Raw genomic sequence first — 16,249 nt, forward strand, 5'->3', positions numbered from 1 at the left:
AAAGAAAAGAAAAGAAATGGAGGGGATACAGATTCTCTTTAGAGTATAATATAGAAATCTTACATATTTCTTCTGTCTGTACGTTTGGCTTTGTTAAAAGACAAAATCTGACCAAGTAAATTTGAAGATCTACTTGGCTTTATTAAGCAATTCATGCATTTGGCTGCATCCCATCTAGCAAAAAGAAGCTCTAGAGGTTATATAAATGAAGATTCTTATTAGGAAGGAGGACGGGGCAAGGAAGTTATTAGCAAAAGAAAGGATCGTCTCGGACAAGGTCATGTTCCCTTAGGGAGAAAGAGGGAGTCTTCTTGGTGGATTAATTTGTCTTCCTTTTGGGGATGGAGAAGGGTCCATGTGACAGATTACCTCATTGGTGCAGGCAAAAATCCTGACTGACTAAGACTGCATTTCCAGGGGAGGTTGAAACCGCGGTTAGGCTAGGTATTAAGTTTAGTGACTTAGCCGAGCATACGTGACTCCATCTAGATCCTCTGGTTTTCTTTTTAACAACTTGAACTTAGCTGTATGACACACACAAAGGGTTGGGAAATGTGGTCTTTTTTCCTGAGCTACCTGTACTCAGGTAAAACTTTTATTTCTATATGAAGAGAAGAGGACAGTCTTGAGCATGCTGCAAAGGCACACACGAGTTGTGTCTTTCCACGGTGTCAGCTTTATTCAACCATAAGCAAAGTTAAATCACAATTAGAAAGCAGGTTCAGGATTCCAAACTCAGTGACAGTTCACCGTGTGATTAAACTGGGCTTCTTACACAGCCACCAAGCAGGGCATATGACAAATCACACAACAAACACGATAACAGAAGTTAATGAACCAAACGTGAAGTCAGTCTGTGGGCATGAAGCTGAGACAAGGCCACCGTCTGGTCTGGGTCAGCTCTCAGCACTTACTGCTTGTGATGTTCAAGCAGGGAAGATCTCCATTCTGTTTCGGAGATCAGTCAGGCAGAGCCTTCGTAGCAATTGCCTTTTTATTTTATTTTATTTTTTTTTTATTTTTTTTTTAAAAGATTTTATTTATTTATTTGACAGATAGAGAGATCACAAGTAGGCAGAGAGGCAGGCAGAGAGAGAGGAAGAAGCAGGCTCCCCGATGAGCCGGGAGCCTGATGCGGGGCTCGATCCCAGGGTCCTGGGATCATGACCTGAGCCGAAGGCAGAGGCTTTAAACCACTGAGCCGCCCAGGCGCCCCGCAATTGCCTTTTTAAAGTGGTCAGACGTAGGGGGTCAGATCTGAAGAGTCTGACAGTTTACCGCCCAAATCCTCCCCCTTTTCAAAGGGATTTAGTCAGTTTTGGGTCTCTGCAGACCTCCTCTGGTCCTGCTCCTTCTCAGTTCTGGGGTGTCTGCTGACGTCTGTCCCAGTGATATCTCCTAGCTGTAGTACCTTAACTGCTCGAGTCCTTGCTTCTCACCGGCCCCGACTTGACGTGAGAGACTCCATTTTGCTCCCGACAAGGAAATACCAGGTAGCAATCAGAGGTCCTGCCCTACCGGTCCACTCAGAGGTCTCTTCCTTTGTCCACACAAATAATTCATATTTGTCTTTTCTCACCCGTGGAACATATTTATCTCTTCCTTAAGGGCTGCAGTCTCAAAGTCCAGAATCTTTCGGTGACAGCTTTCTTTGTTCAGTCTGCCGTGACTTCTCCTTTTTGATAATCTATTAACTAATAGACGCATAAGCCACGTCTTTTCAGCAAACACTTCATCACCACACACACAACCACTATATAATGGTGGCGTAAGGGCAGGATAACTGCAGTTTTAAAAACGCATTCAGAAAAGTTAGCATGGGGAGCACTTGGTAGTCACTTATCCCTAACGGTTGTCACATCCTTCTGAGCAGAAATGTGAAAACCTGCTGCTCTTGCAACAGAGTCAGGTTCCTGGGTGAGCCAGTGTTAGAGGCTTCTGTTTTCACTCCCATGGAGAAACATGGTCATTTGCTCAGGTGGCGCCAGCTTTCTCCTCCAAAAGTGGTTTGTTGTTTTTTTTTTTTTTTTTAAGCACTTATTCTCTGTAGACACATCTGAAGTGGCTATTGTCTTTTTTGGGGAGCTGCCCTGTTTTCACAGTTTGCTTCCTACTGAGCTGGTTACTTGGAGATTGTTCTAGCAGGTGAATTAACAAAAGATTTTTGCGTGGCTGATAATAGTTTCTTAGGCAGTTTTTCATTCCTTAAACATTTAGTTAGTTCTAGGTAGTACCAGGTATAAGCAACCATAACGAAAGAATGCATCCATTCATTTATTCTAGAAAACTCCCTTTATATTTGCTAATCTCTATATTCTACCTTCATCCACACTTAGTAAATAGGACTGGGCAAGGGGGACAGTCATCATCTGTACTCTCATTTTTGTTGTTGTTGTTTTTGTCACGGGCTAGTTCCCATGTTTGATTTTAACAAAAACTGCCAGAGAAGGACTGGGAGCCGCAGTTGTATCTCTTGCTGAGGCCCTTCCTTAGAGCCGGACTCTCCTCAGTATTTTCTTTTCTCTTACAGGGCTTTGCAAACAGCAGGATGAAGGAATTAATAAATGGCAGCATTCTAAATATCCCAAACCTGTCTGGCACTAGGCTTTTTTCTAAAACACATTGTCTGCCTTCCTAGCGATCACCAGTAGCAGTTTCACCAAATATTTTGCTCTGACATTGTTAAAGTCATTAGCTTTGTATTATTGTAACCAGAAGGCAGGGGTGCAAAGCACCTGGCTCTGGGGTCTCAAACAGATAGCGTTTGGCCACTGGCCACTTGCAAAATCCAAAGGCAGACACATGAGTGGCGGGAAATAAGGAATTTATTTCAGTGAGGCCAACACTGAGAAGACAAGAGGCCAGTATCTCAAAGATTGTCTCCAAGGTGCCAGAAATGTTTCTAGGTTTATATAAGGAAAAAGCGTGACAGAGATCGGTGGCTCCATGCAGGTGGGTGGTAAAGGTCAGGTTGATCATTTTCTTGGGGTCAGTCACATGGGCTCTTGCTGGCTCGGGGCAGTCCTCTCTGCTTGAGGGATGGTTTCAGCCCATCAGGGAATACTTTGCCGCTAGGGTCTTTTGCCTGAGTTAAGAATTAAGATGGAAAGAAAAACTTAATCATTTAGAAAGTACAGATAGAGGTCAAAATGGAGATAGTTAATGTCCTCTCTCATTTTAAAATAGCCCATGTCCATTCAGTTGCTAAATCAGTCAGATATTTTGACTTTGTTACAGTGGTGCCAACTTCTAGGTATGAAATTCTGTATTAGGATACTAGGTAGGCTTCTGTAACAAGAGGTACCACCCCCCACCCCCCGAGAAGTAGCTAAAGCATGGTTAAACTACATTTAAAAGATTCTTTACATCTTGCTGCTGGGTATTCCTAGGATGTAACTTAATCTGCTTGTTCAAAGAAATTGATTTTTTCTTCTTGGTCCCATTCTGCTGACCATTTTGAAATTGCTGACCGTTACACTCTACCTAGCAGTAGCCTTCTACTCAGTATACAGCTAAAGAATTTGACAAATAACGTGAAGGTAAATCACTTCCAAGTTTTGAGAGAACTACTCTGCTCCTATCTGTGCCACCCTGCTCCACCCTGCACCACACCTTGGGAACTTTGCAAGCTTGCCTTGGTAGCTTGCTTCTACTTTGAAGCAGACTTTTTAAACAATACTTTCAACTTGTAGATGGATTATTACTGTGTGTGCTACAAGTTGCTTCCTTCACAGATGGAAATAGAAATCTAGAGAAGGAGATCTTTACCTGGGTAACCATGTGTTAAGGGAAACTTCTATGATTATAGGGAATTTTGAGAAGTGTATTTGTGGCCAACCAGCAGTTTTGGCCACAGACATTTTGATAAGTTGTAGTTAGTGGAACTTTAATTGATACTGTATTCATTTTATATTAAAACAAAGTTTCTTAATTTAATATTAATTGGGATCCATGGATGGTTAGTAGAACTTCATAAAACTTTAAAAAATGTATGTAAAGTGTTATATGCATGTGTTTTTTAAAAAGATAATTTAATTTTCAAAGGCTAGATGGCACCAAATTTTTCTACCCATTTTAGCATATGGGATAGTTTGTTTCATCTTTGTTTCCTGTAGGGTATAAATTTATATTTGTCTGACCTTATTTCATTCATTAATGTTTTATAATAATTTTTGAATAAATTCCTAAATCCTAATAAAAGCTAAATCATGATCCATATGCTGAATTAACTTTATATAATAATAAATAGCTGTCAGCTTTTTTTTTTCCTAAGTCTTTATTCAAATTCCAGTTAACATACAGTGTAATATTGTTTCAGGTTATAGTATAGTGATTCAGCATTTCCACACAATACCCAGTGCTCGTCACAAGTACAGTCCTTAATCCCCACCGCCTGTTTAACCCGTCCCCCCGCAGTGTCCTCTCTGGTAACCTTAGGTTAGTTCTCTATAGTTATGCATCTGTGTCTTGGTTTGCCTCTTTCTCTCTCTTTTTTCCTTCCCTTAGGTTCATCTGTTTTGTTTCTTAAATTCTTAAATGAGTGAAATCATATGGTATTTGTCTTTCTCTGACTGACTTATTTCACTTAGTGTAATACTTTGTAGCTCCATCCATGTCACTGCAAATGCCAAGATTTCATTCTTTTTGATGGCTGATCTGTCAGCTTTTTGTCTTTTAAAAGATTTTATTTACTTATTTGAGAGAGAGAGCATGAGCTGGGCAGGGTTGAAGGAGAGGGGATGAAGGAAAGCGGACTTTCCACTGAGCAGGGAGACCAATGCCGGCTTGATCTCTGGAGTCCAGGATCATGACCTGAGCGGAAGGAAGGCAGACACTTAACCATCTGAGCCACCCAGGTGCCCCTGGGCTGTCAGCTTTTTTAATGAGTTTATCTTATTCTATAATTTTCCTAAACTTGTTGTCTTTACTAATATTTTTAATGATGTTAGATTTTCTAAAAATCACCTGCAGAAATAACATTATCTGTTCCTTGAATGACAGTATGATTCATCCTCATCGTATTCCTGTTATTAAGTTAGGTGAGAATAGTATGATTTTAATATTTGCTTGTGAATTTATATATAAAACCTTTAGTATGTTGAGAAATTTCCCTATCTAATTTTGAAAGAATCTTAATCATGAAAAAAAAATTTTTTTAATTTTTTGAGTTTTTTGAGAGTTTTATTGAGTGCTTACTACTCTCTATTGAAAGAAGTATAATATTTTTACTGTTCTTATAATAAATTACATGAATAGTTTTTCCTGTGGTATGTGAGCCTTACATTTATGGGTAAAATACCCTAAATTGGAGACTATTTTATTTATTTATTTTTTTTAAAGACTTATTTATTTATTAATTTATCTGACAGACAGAGATCACAAGAGATCACAAGCAGAGAGAGAGGAGGAAGCAGGCTCGCTGCTGAGCAGAGAGCCTGATGTGGGGCTCGATCCCAGGACCCTGGGATCATAACCTGAGCCGAAGGCAGAGGCCTTAACCCACTGAGCCACCCAGGCGCCCCTGGAGACTATTTTAATTTCTTCCGTATTTTGTTAAAAATACCTTATAGAATTCTATAATAGAAGACTAACTCTCCTGTAAGAATAGCTGAGGGGGGTAATTTATAGTGAGCTCTCGTAGGTTTCTGTAGGTGTTGTCTGTATCCTAAGATTGCTTCTTTGAAGGGGAAGCAGTAGCAACAGGAAAGGAATGCATTGGTAGTGAGACTCATATAAGACTGGGAGCAGTTAGGTGAGAGAGTAGGAAGGAGAAGAAAATAGTAAAATAGCACTGAAATCACAATGGCTATAGTTGAAGACAAATAATACTAGGAAAACAGTTCCATTTTAAGAAATGATTTTACATCATTAAGTTCTCTCAGGACTGTGTTACAACTTGACTATAATGTAGTTTTGGCATAAACACATTTATTGTTAATAACCAGCTACATTTTAATCTTTAATAACGACTTGAAAATAAAGCAATTGGGTAAGGATCAACATACACCTTTGTATTTATTTTGGAGAAGGGTTATTATGAAAAGTTTCCAGGGTACAGAAAAACTTTCATATGTATAATATTATTTTTTTTATTTTGTTTTGTCTTCTGTAAGATAAAGAGATAACACAAACTTTATTTTGAAAATTTTAGATCATGTAAAGTAGTTATAATTTTGTCCTTGAAGTTTAGAGAAATAATACACTAAATATTTAAGTTATGTACCAGTTGATCTTGTTAATGTTATTAGAATAATGGTAGATTTTAATGTGATTTCTTTGGGGAGTGGGTTTGGATGTCATTTCCCCCCACCAATTTTTTCCTCATTGTCAGTATAAGTAGAACTCTAAGATGGCCCCCAAGATTTCTATTCTTTGTTGCATGTGCCCAGTATAGTCTTCTCTTAAATGTGTATAGGGTTAATAAATATAATTAAGTCACTAATTAGTTAACTTGGAGTTAATCAAAGAGAGTATGGGTGGGCCTAACCTAATTTTTAGGTTAGGTTAAAATGATGCTTTCCTGCTGACCTTGAAGGAGCAAACTGAAAGAAGGGCACATGGCAAGAACTTGTGAATGGCTAGTAGGAATAGAAAGCAGTCTCTGGCCAACAGCTAGCAAACAAATGGAGATCTCAGTCTTGGGGCCACAAAGAAATGAATCATACCAATGGCCTGAAGGAACTCAGGAGAAGATCTTTCCCTTGTTAGACCTTCAGATGAGGACAACCAGGAGGCTGGCACCTCAGTTCAGCAAGATTCCTGACCCATGAAGACAGGGAAATAATAAATTTGTATTAAGTTACTGGGTTCACTTGATTTGTTATGCAGCAATAGGAAACAAACATAGGTGTTCGTACAAGTAGGAAGATGCTGTTGTAGCAGTTATTTCAGACGTGGGAGCAGCTTTGGAATGAGCAGTATGCAGAATCTGAAGGAGTTTTACCGAGATTGATAGACAAAGCCTCAGTTGTGTTGAACAGACTCTTGGTAGGAATATGGTCATTGATGATGCTGCCAAGAGGGCCTACAAGGAAGGTGAAGGATGTGTTACTGGAAATTAAAGGGATAGCCTCAAATGTAGTGACAAAGAACTTTGCAAATTGTGTCTTGTAGTTGTCTGGAAAGCAGAACTCATAAATGACAAACATGGATATATAGCTAAGGAGATTTCTAAGCTGCCTGATTTGAAGATGTTGCCTAATTTCTTACTGTTCATAGTAAAATGCTAGAGCAGAGAAATGAATGGAGGAAGAACAGTTAAACAAAACAACAATAACAAAAAATCCCCAGAGAACCAAGACTTTATGATTTTGATATTTCTTAGCCTTCCAAATGGCAGAAAATGCTAAAAGTCAGAAATAGCTGCCATATGTGTAGCATAGAGAAAAAAGACTGTGTGATTGTATAAACTTTTGCTAAATCCTAGGTCAAAAAATCATAGTGTTCAGACATACAGCGGGCCCTTTCAAGAGACTAGTATGTGATTCACAGATCTCAATCACACTGGAGGCATCTAGGAATCATAAAAGCGTTATTCTTTAGCTATCTCAGCAGGAGACCATGATTATCTCGAAAAGATCAGTGGATGTTGCTTTTGTCTAATGGAGTAAAACTTAGTAAAATTTACAGAAGGCCCTCAAGGTTCTTGAGAAAATGATTTTAGCAGGAACACTGCCAGCATGGACTGGGAGGGACAGAAAGTACAAAATGAAGAGTGACTCTTTGGCCCCTAAAATTCTACTGGCAAGGAAGCAGGATGATAAAACTACTTGGTTATAAATTTATGCTACCTTTTCTAGGAAAGGAAGGGTGATTCAGACAGTAGAGGTGACAGCCATAGACAGTTGTTCCTAGTCTTTGAAACCATATCAAGCAGCTCATGTACCTGCCTGTATTTCAGGTTATTTGGGCCTAGTGACTTCTTTTTACCTTCCATTTTCCCCACTTAAACTGGAATATCTGTAATTGCTATCCTGTGTCTGCCCCACTATTCTGTGTTGGGAGGATGGGAGCAGGTAACTCCTTCCTTTCACAGATCGGCAAAAAAGAGACTGCGCCCCAGCAGCCGTACTTAATAGATTATACCCAGGTACTTCATCCACACCTGTGCCTGATTTAGATTTTAGACCTTGAGCTGATAACAGAGGAGACTTTGGACTTTTGCATCAGTGAGAAATAAAGATGAGATCCGTATATGATGAGATAACAGATTCAGATAATGAGATTTTAGAGTTGGGGCTATAATGGGAGGAGGCTATTAGAAACCTGAGGAGGTGAGTGAATATATTTTGCACTTGAGAGCAACATGAGTGTTTAGAGGCTAGAGGGCAGTTTTCTACCACAGAGAAAACTTCAGTTAATTTATGATTATATTAAGAATTACTTAGAGGGACGTTGGGGAGGGTATGTGCTATGGTGAGTGCTGTGAAATGGGTGAGCCTGATGATTCATAGACCTGTACCCCTGGGGCAAATAATACATTATATGTTAGTAAAAATAATTTAAAAAAAATTACTTAGTAAATCTAATGTATTTGTAATTTTTTCCTCATCTTTGGTAGCTTTTCCTATATAAGTTATTTTGTTTCAACTTTATAATGGAGAAAATTTTATTATATGAAGTAAAATACACAATATAAGTTTTATGGGTTTTTGTGTACTTAAGCATATTTAAGATCTTTGACTTAACTATGCTTTATTAATATTGTTGCTATTGTTAGTACTTTCTATTAGAAATGATAAGAATAGAAGATAATTGTGTTAGGGTCACTTGTTTTTAAAAAGGAACTTTAACTTTTTATTTAACATAGCTATTTCTAGGAATATCTGTAAATAAAACTGTTTTAGAACAATGTTAATTTGGTGATATTAAATATTCTCTCCTAGGTTTTGCAGCCCTGTGACTTGTTCTATCAAGCTACTCAAATAAGTACAGATCCACAAGTGATTGATATATCAGTAAAGTCCCTCACACTAAAGGTAAGTTAAATGTAATCAGTTATTCGTATATTTAGGGCACCTTTTAAAAATGTAGTAAAACCTAGAAATAAGAAATTATTATATCATCTTCTAATTGTTAAATAAGCAAAAGATGAAGCAGTTATGTTTTTGAAAGTATTTTTATGTGACACATTATTTATAGTATATTATTTAATACACATTTGAGTATTGTATATTTTATTTCTGTTGTGGGACTTCTGTAGTTAACATCTAATATTCCTGTGGTATACACAGTTGAACTTAACAGATTTGATCAGTTTAATATCTGTAAGATTCAGGTAAATATTTTAGAAATTGAAATTAGGGTCACCTGGGTGGTTTAGTTGATTCAACATCTGGCCCTTCGGCTCAGGTTGTGATCTTGGGGTCATGGGGATAAGCGCCACATCGGGCTCTGCACTCGGAAGCGATTCCACTCCAGATTCTCTCTTTCCTCCCTCTGCCCTTTCCTGAACTTGTGCGCATGTGCACAATCACTGTTTCTCTCTCAAAATATATAGATCTTTTTAAAAAATTGAAATTAATTATAGAATTTTTGAAGGCAATAAACTACTATGTCATGATAATGGTATTAGTTTAATATAATTCTTCACGATCCTTCAACAAGTATATTTAATGTTTTTTGAAGTACCTAATTTTTTTAAGTGGTATGGGTAGATTTTTTTACTAGTTTAAATTTTTCCCCTTAGGTTTCTCCAGTTATCATAAATACTGTGATTACCATAACATCAGCGCTTTATACATCCAAGGATACCATCCCACCAGAAACTACTACTTCTGCAGCACATTTATGGGAAAAGAAGGATACGAAGAATTTAAAAATGTGGTTTCTTGAAGAACCAAATGAAGCTGAAAACAAAGCTCCCACAACTGAATTGGTCCTCAAAGGAGAGATGATAAGAGTGAACGTTGATTCTATTTTTATAGTTCTTGAAGCTGGAATTGGTCATAGAACAGTGCCTATGCTGTTGGCAAAGTCACGTTTTTCAGGGGAAGGGAAGAACTGGAGTTCCTTGATAAATCTCTACTGTCAGCTTGAACTAGAAGTAAGTACATGCAGCATTTTTCCAGATTGTATAACAAATAATGCTACACATGGAGTATTTTTGGTATCTCATATAAATATTTTAATTAAGTTTATTGTAAACCTGAATGTTGGCTCACAGTACTTTTGGAAGAAAGCATACAAATTTATGCCCTTGATATAGTTTTTATGTGTACAGTATTGTATTGTAATGTAAACTTATCTTGGATATTTCAATTGATTTTATCAACTTAAAGTGATACATTAATAATGTTGATTAGATTCAAGATTCTTATTTTTAAGAACTGAGTATCTTTTTTCCTTTAAAAGGATAGTAGACTATTTCTGAATCTCTTCTAAAAGAGTAGTAGAAAGAATTAGGATATGCCTCATACTTCTTTGCAGTGCATTATCTTTAGTGAGTATCTACAAAGATCTTTCACATTTTTGTGAGAGTACTTTAATTATAAGGGAGGTACTTGTTTTGAACCAACATACATTTTGCTTCAGAATTTATCTACATAGAATTATCCCCAGAGATAATTTTGGTTTAAGTTAGGAGTTTATGTCTAGTGGAAACTAATTGGATATTCTACTAATTTGTATTAATATGAAAATGTATGAGCTGGTAAATTATTTGTGTGTTGATACAGAAATATACACTAATAGAGGTAGAACTGACTGACTAGGTTTCAAATTTTGAAATTCTGGCTAGATTCTGTATATTTTGTGGAGGATATCTAGAATGTCCAAGAGATTCTGAGAAATCAAATAAGCACTTAATGAGTTGTAATTCATCATCAAGAGATTTTAAAAAAAATCAGTAGAGGTAGTCAGATCTGTTTAAAAATGTCAATAATACATGATAAATGGACACAGTTTTTGATACTTAGCCCGTCAGGAAGTCAAGGAAAGATGCTTTAAAGAGAGTTTTATCTGGATTAAATTGCGAAGACTAGACTGTGAGGTTAGCCCGGTGAGGAAAGTGCTGAGGGAGTGTGTATAAGAAGCTAAGGAAAGGCACGGAGAACAGTTATCATATAAAGAAATAACAGAGCCAAAGGGAGTAGTGGTGGGAAGCAGTTTGGAAGATCATTTTAGGAAGTATAAGAATGTCTTAGTTCAAAATGTAATTCTCTCTCCAGGTGCATTATTACAATGAAATGTTTGGTGTATGGGAGCCTTTGCTTGAACCCTTAGAAATTGATCAGACTGAGGATTTTAGACCATGGAATCTTGGAATCAAGGTACATTTGAAGTCTGAAGATGTTTTTCAAAAACTGAGAAAGGGCATACCATGAAACATGGTATTAATGAAACATTAATTTTAATGACAACAAAGTTCAAGATTTCTCATTATGAGCCTTGCTGCATACTTCACTCTTTGGCCTGTGAATGTAATTTTCAGACCCAAGACCAGTGCCTCCTGTGCTAATACAAGTAATTGTGTGACATTTACTGTGTTCTAGACCCTGTTCTAGATAGTGTACTTTTGCTAGAACCCTGACAGCGCCCCTTTGAAGTTGGAGTTTTTAACTCCATTTTAACGTGTGAAGGAACTGAGACTAGAGAGCTTTAGAGCCGTCCCTTAAGGACTGTTGTCGAAGTGGGAGAGGCGGCATGCCGCTCTGGAACCACCGCGTTAAATACCTCTAGCATCTTCGTGTAGGCTCTTGTCTACCCCGACTTTCCTTTATCTCTAGAAGGCTGTATATATAGAAGAAAGTATACTGTTACTTGTTTCTCAGATGCACTGTAAATTCATGTAATCCTAAGAATCAGGACCTTTAGGGGCTCCTGGGTCGCTCAGTGGGTTAATCCTCTGCCTTCGGCTCAGGTCATGATCTCAGGGTCCTGGGATCAAGCCCCGCATCGGGCTCTCTGCTCAGCAGGGAGTCTGCTTCTCCCTCTCCCTCTGCCTGCCTTTCTGCCTACTTGTGATCTCTCTCTCTCTGTCAGATGAATAAATAAAATCTTAAAGAAAAAAAAGAATCAGGACCTTTAGATGGATGAAATTATGCTTCAAAGCAGGAAACTGAAGAATTGCTAACATGTCTTCCTATAAATAATGATTTGGTCACCTTCTGACAAATTTTCAGTGGTTGAAAGCCAGTTAATATAACAACAGTGTATTTGTATTAGATTACTACATACATATTTCAGATAAAAGATTGGATAAAGGAACTTTTTTGGTGTTTTTTAGGTCAGAATATTCCTGGGCAGTGTATCTGTGAATCCTAAAAAGTATTGATTCTCAGGAGTCATAGGTTCTAATGGCACTGTTCTGCAGCTGTTTGTGAACTTTTTAAATCCCTGGATTTCTAGTCTTTACCCCGTAGCCAATAAACCTAACTAATAAACCAAACGATTTTTCTTGTTCTGAATGTCCATGAGCTATGAAGTATGTACTTTTAATTTTCATTCAGATGCCACATGCATTTACTGATTTTAGGGTTTATTTTTCCTTTTGAATTGTGCTTGCCGTTTTAGTATCACTGTGGATGAGAAGTACTTTTCCTCTAATATTGCCCGTGTCCTGTGTGACCTTAGTTGGTGGATATCCAAGCAATTCCAGTAAGGCAGTGGGCTGATAAAACTTAACTGTTGTCTATAATGTTGTTATTGGGATTTGTCTAGTTTGTTTTTTCTTTGCAAAATGAGTAATGTGTTCCTAGGAACAAATTTTCCTTATATTTCTGTAATTTATGTGTCGTTTTAGATGAAAAAGAAAGCAAAAAAGGCCATTGTTGAGTCAGATACTGAAGAAGAAAATTACAAAGTGCCAGAATATAAAACAGTTATAACTTTCCATTCAAAAGACCAGCTAAACATTACATTATCCAAATGTGGCCTTGTAATGTTAAATAATTTAGCCAAGGTAAGAAAAGAAATTTGAAACCTTAAGTGTTGGTATATTAGTCTGAGCTAACCCTTTTTTTTCATTGAACAAAAAGTTTTTTATTAACTTAGTCATTTGTCATACATCCGTTAGTGTTCTGCTTGTCAGTTAGTTTTCATCTTATTTACAATAACTCTTCCCTATTAGGCATTTACAGAAGCTGCCACCGGAGCTTCAGCCGTCTTCATACGGGATCTAGCGCCATTTATGATTTTAAATTCTCTTGGACTTACTGTCTCTGTTTCACCAAGTGATTCATTTAGTGTACTTAACGTTCCATTGGCAAAATCATATGTATTGAAAAATGAGGAGAGTTTAAGCATGGACTATGTGGGAACTAAAGACAATGATCATTTCAATGCAATGACCAGCCTAAGCAGTAAACTCTTCTTCATTCTTCTCAGTAAGTGTTCGATTATTTTCTTGGGATTTAATTTCTTGGAAGTTCCATTTTTACATTGCATTTTACTCCTATTTAATATTGTACAGGTTTTTGAATCTCCTTCCAAATAGGTCTGGAATTTTGCTTTAACTGTTGCACGGCTTTGGTTGCTGCTTGTCACTGTATTATTGTATTTCAAATTGTGACTTTATCCACTATGTTATCTAGGGCGTGGTAATACACCGCTTCATGTATTTGGGGGGAGAAAGATTTGATCCTGTCCTTACTCAGCTTTTTGTTGTTTTAACCACACTTTGTATAGTTCAGTAATATTCCACTAGTTTTACAGTTGAAGGAACTCAAAATAAAGTTTGAAGTCATGAAAATGACACACTGTAATGGTATTTGGGTTTATAAATGGTTTTTATTTCCTGCCTGTTGAGGTAGAAGGTTGTTCTTTTGTCCTTTGTGATTCTCAGAAGTGTTTCATTTTCATGAGAAATGAAAGTAAAACATTCTTCATTGTCATTTATTCATTGTGAAGTTATCTAGTCCCAAAGCCTCACCCACACACCTTTCTGATACTCTGACATTTAAATAATTAGGGGAGAAGGGAGGGAATTTGAAAGATGATAGACCTAGGGGAGGGGTACCAAGACTGATAATACCTAGTGCTTTCTCCTGGTCAGGAAATGTTGCCATTGTTAAAATGGCTAGATTTCAGGTGTTGTCCAGGCATTGTCAGTGAACTGCTCTTGTCAATTTTACCTCTCTTGTTTTTGAACTAACATTTTTACGGTGTTGGGGGGGGTGTCCCTGTAAATAAGTAATTCACACCCTCCCAATAAAATGCAGTATGTATATTAAATAAATGTGTCTAAATTTTGTTTAATCAGGTCTTAGAAATCATAAAGTATCACAGGTTGTTGGAATAATGAAAAACTGAAATTTTACAGCTACTTTGGTAATTGCCAGAGACTACCTACAGGTATTAGGCTCTGGTTATTATGACAGCAAACCAAGACCAGTGTTCTTATATTTTATAATAATTTCTCTTGTTAGTTTGAAAACATTTATATTATTCACTTAGGTTAAACTACTGAATGAAAGCTTTTTTTTTCCCAATTAAAAAAATTTTGGGATGGGGGAGCTTGCCAGGGTGGGTCAGTTATTAAGCGGCTACATTGGGCTCAGGTCATGATCCTAAGGTACTGGGATCTAGCCCCGCATCGGGCTCTGTGCTCGACAGGAAGCCTGCTTCCTCCTCTCCCACTCCCCCTGCTTGTGTTCCTTCTCTCACTGTCTCTCTCTGTCAAATAAATAAATAAAATCTTAATTTTTTTTTTTTTTTTGGTAAGTGCTTTGAAGGTTTTATTTATTTATTTATTTATTTGCTTTGAAGGTTTTAGATGAATGCTGTGGGAATGTATTGTGGCTTCTTAATATAGCCCTTTGTGTAAATTATCCAAAGAAATAGTCCTTTTTTATGGTCTTGTATCTAAAAACTTTAGTGACTGTTATTTATGAGTTTAAGAAATTAATCTGCTATATCTGGGATTTAACATCTATTTAAGATTAATATATGATGATTAATAATAAAAACTTTACAACTATATTCCTTATAGCACCTGCTAACCACTCTACTGCTGATAAAATTCCTTTAACAAGAGTGGGACGACGACTTTACACTGTAAGACACAGAGTGTCTGGAGTGGAAAGATCTATTGTTTGTCAAGTCGATGGAGTGGAAGGAAGTAAGAAGATAACAATTCGCTCCCCAGTGCAGGTACAAAATGATCCTTCTTTTTCCTGGGGTCATATTTCACATATTTGTGTGTTAATTAAAAAATAAATAAAGCTAATTACTACCAAAAGAATATAAACTGTAATAGAAATACAATTAATATAAAAAAGAAGAATCATTGCCAGTAATTGTATTATTCTAGTATGAACAGTGGTAGAATTTTTTTCAGTAATTCTTGTGACTTTTTATAGGACTCTTTCTATAAACTTTTTTTGGACTACTACTCTAAAACACTTTATCCATATTTTGTTTTTAGCTCTTTGTGGTACAGTGTATGTCTTTTGATTTTAATTAGAAAATATGAGGAAAAATATTTACGTCTTTATTGAAGTCAAACTGATGTACAATAAACTGCATATATTTAAAGTTGATGAATTTGGACACACAGACCTGTGAAACCTTCATCACAGTGTACATGCCCAGAAAGTTTTCTCTCTTCCTACTCCATTCTTAGACAGCCACTGATATGTTCTTATTGTATATTAGTTACACAGTATAGAAGTTTAGGTAAATGGAATGAACTAAGAAAGGAGTATGGCTTCTTTCACTCGGCATAACTTTGCATGTATCAACTTTTGTGTATTAATATTGTATGTTGCTACATGTTGATTAATAATCTATTAAGTGGATATTCCAAATACCATTTTGAATGAATCTTTTTATATGGTATGAAGTAAGGGTTGAGGTTTATGTTTTTCCATATGGCTATTCAGTTTTTCCAGCCAAGATTATCCTTTTCCCATTAAATTGTCTTGACATTTTTGTCCAAAAAAAAAAAAAAGATCATATCTTTGTGAATTTATTTCAGAACTTTCTTTTCTGTTTCATTGATTTTTTTATCTTCATGCCAGTACCACATTGTCTTCGTTACTGTTTTATCCTGAGTCTTGAAATCAGGTAATACAAGTTGTCCTTCTCTGTTTATTTTCAAAGTAGTTTTGGCTATTCCAAGTCCATTCTACTTCCATTTAAATTTTAGATTTAGGTTGTCAATGTTTCTTACAAAGCTATGATTAAATTGGCATTTTTACATTTTTCTGATTTTTCGTTACTGATAGAAGTACAGCTGATTTTTATATTAACCCGTACTGTGCAACTTTAGTAGATGCACTTATTTGTTCTGGTAGCTTTTTCATAGATA

General features: G+C 36.6%; 1 protein-coding gene across 2 annotated transcripts in view; it reads left to right on the top strand.

The window, feature by feature from the left end:
• Positions 1-16,249, top strand: part of VPS13A (vacuolar protein sorting 13 homolog A) — a 236,683-nt gene that overhangs the window by 147,494 nt on the left and 72,940 nt on the right. For both annotated transcript variants that reach the window (XM_080820523.1, XM_080820524.1), the window contains exons 40-45: positions 8,886-8,978; positions 9,689-10,045; positions 11,169-11,270; positions 12,743-12,901; positions 13,070-13,325; positions 14,930-15,090. In XM_080820523.1, coding sequence (XP_080676649.1) covers positions 8,886-8,978; positions 9,689-10,045; positions 11,169-11,270; positions 12,743-12,901; positions 13,070-13,325; positions 14,930-15,090 — 1,128 coding nt within the window. The remainder of the gene's footprint in view (positions 1-8,885; positions 8,979-9,688; positions 10,046-11,168; positions 11,271-12,742; positions 12,902-13,069; positions 13,326-14,929; positions 15,091-16,249) is intronic.

The sequence above is a fragment of the Martes martes genome (assembly GCF_963455335.1).
Source record: "Martes martes genome assembly, chromosome: 12".
Taxonomy (NCBI): Eukaryota; Metazoa; Chordata; class Mammalia; order Carnivora; family Mustelidae; genus Martes; species Martes martes.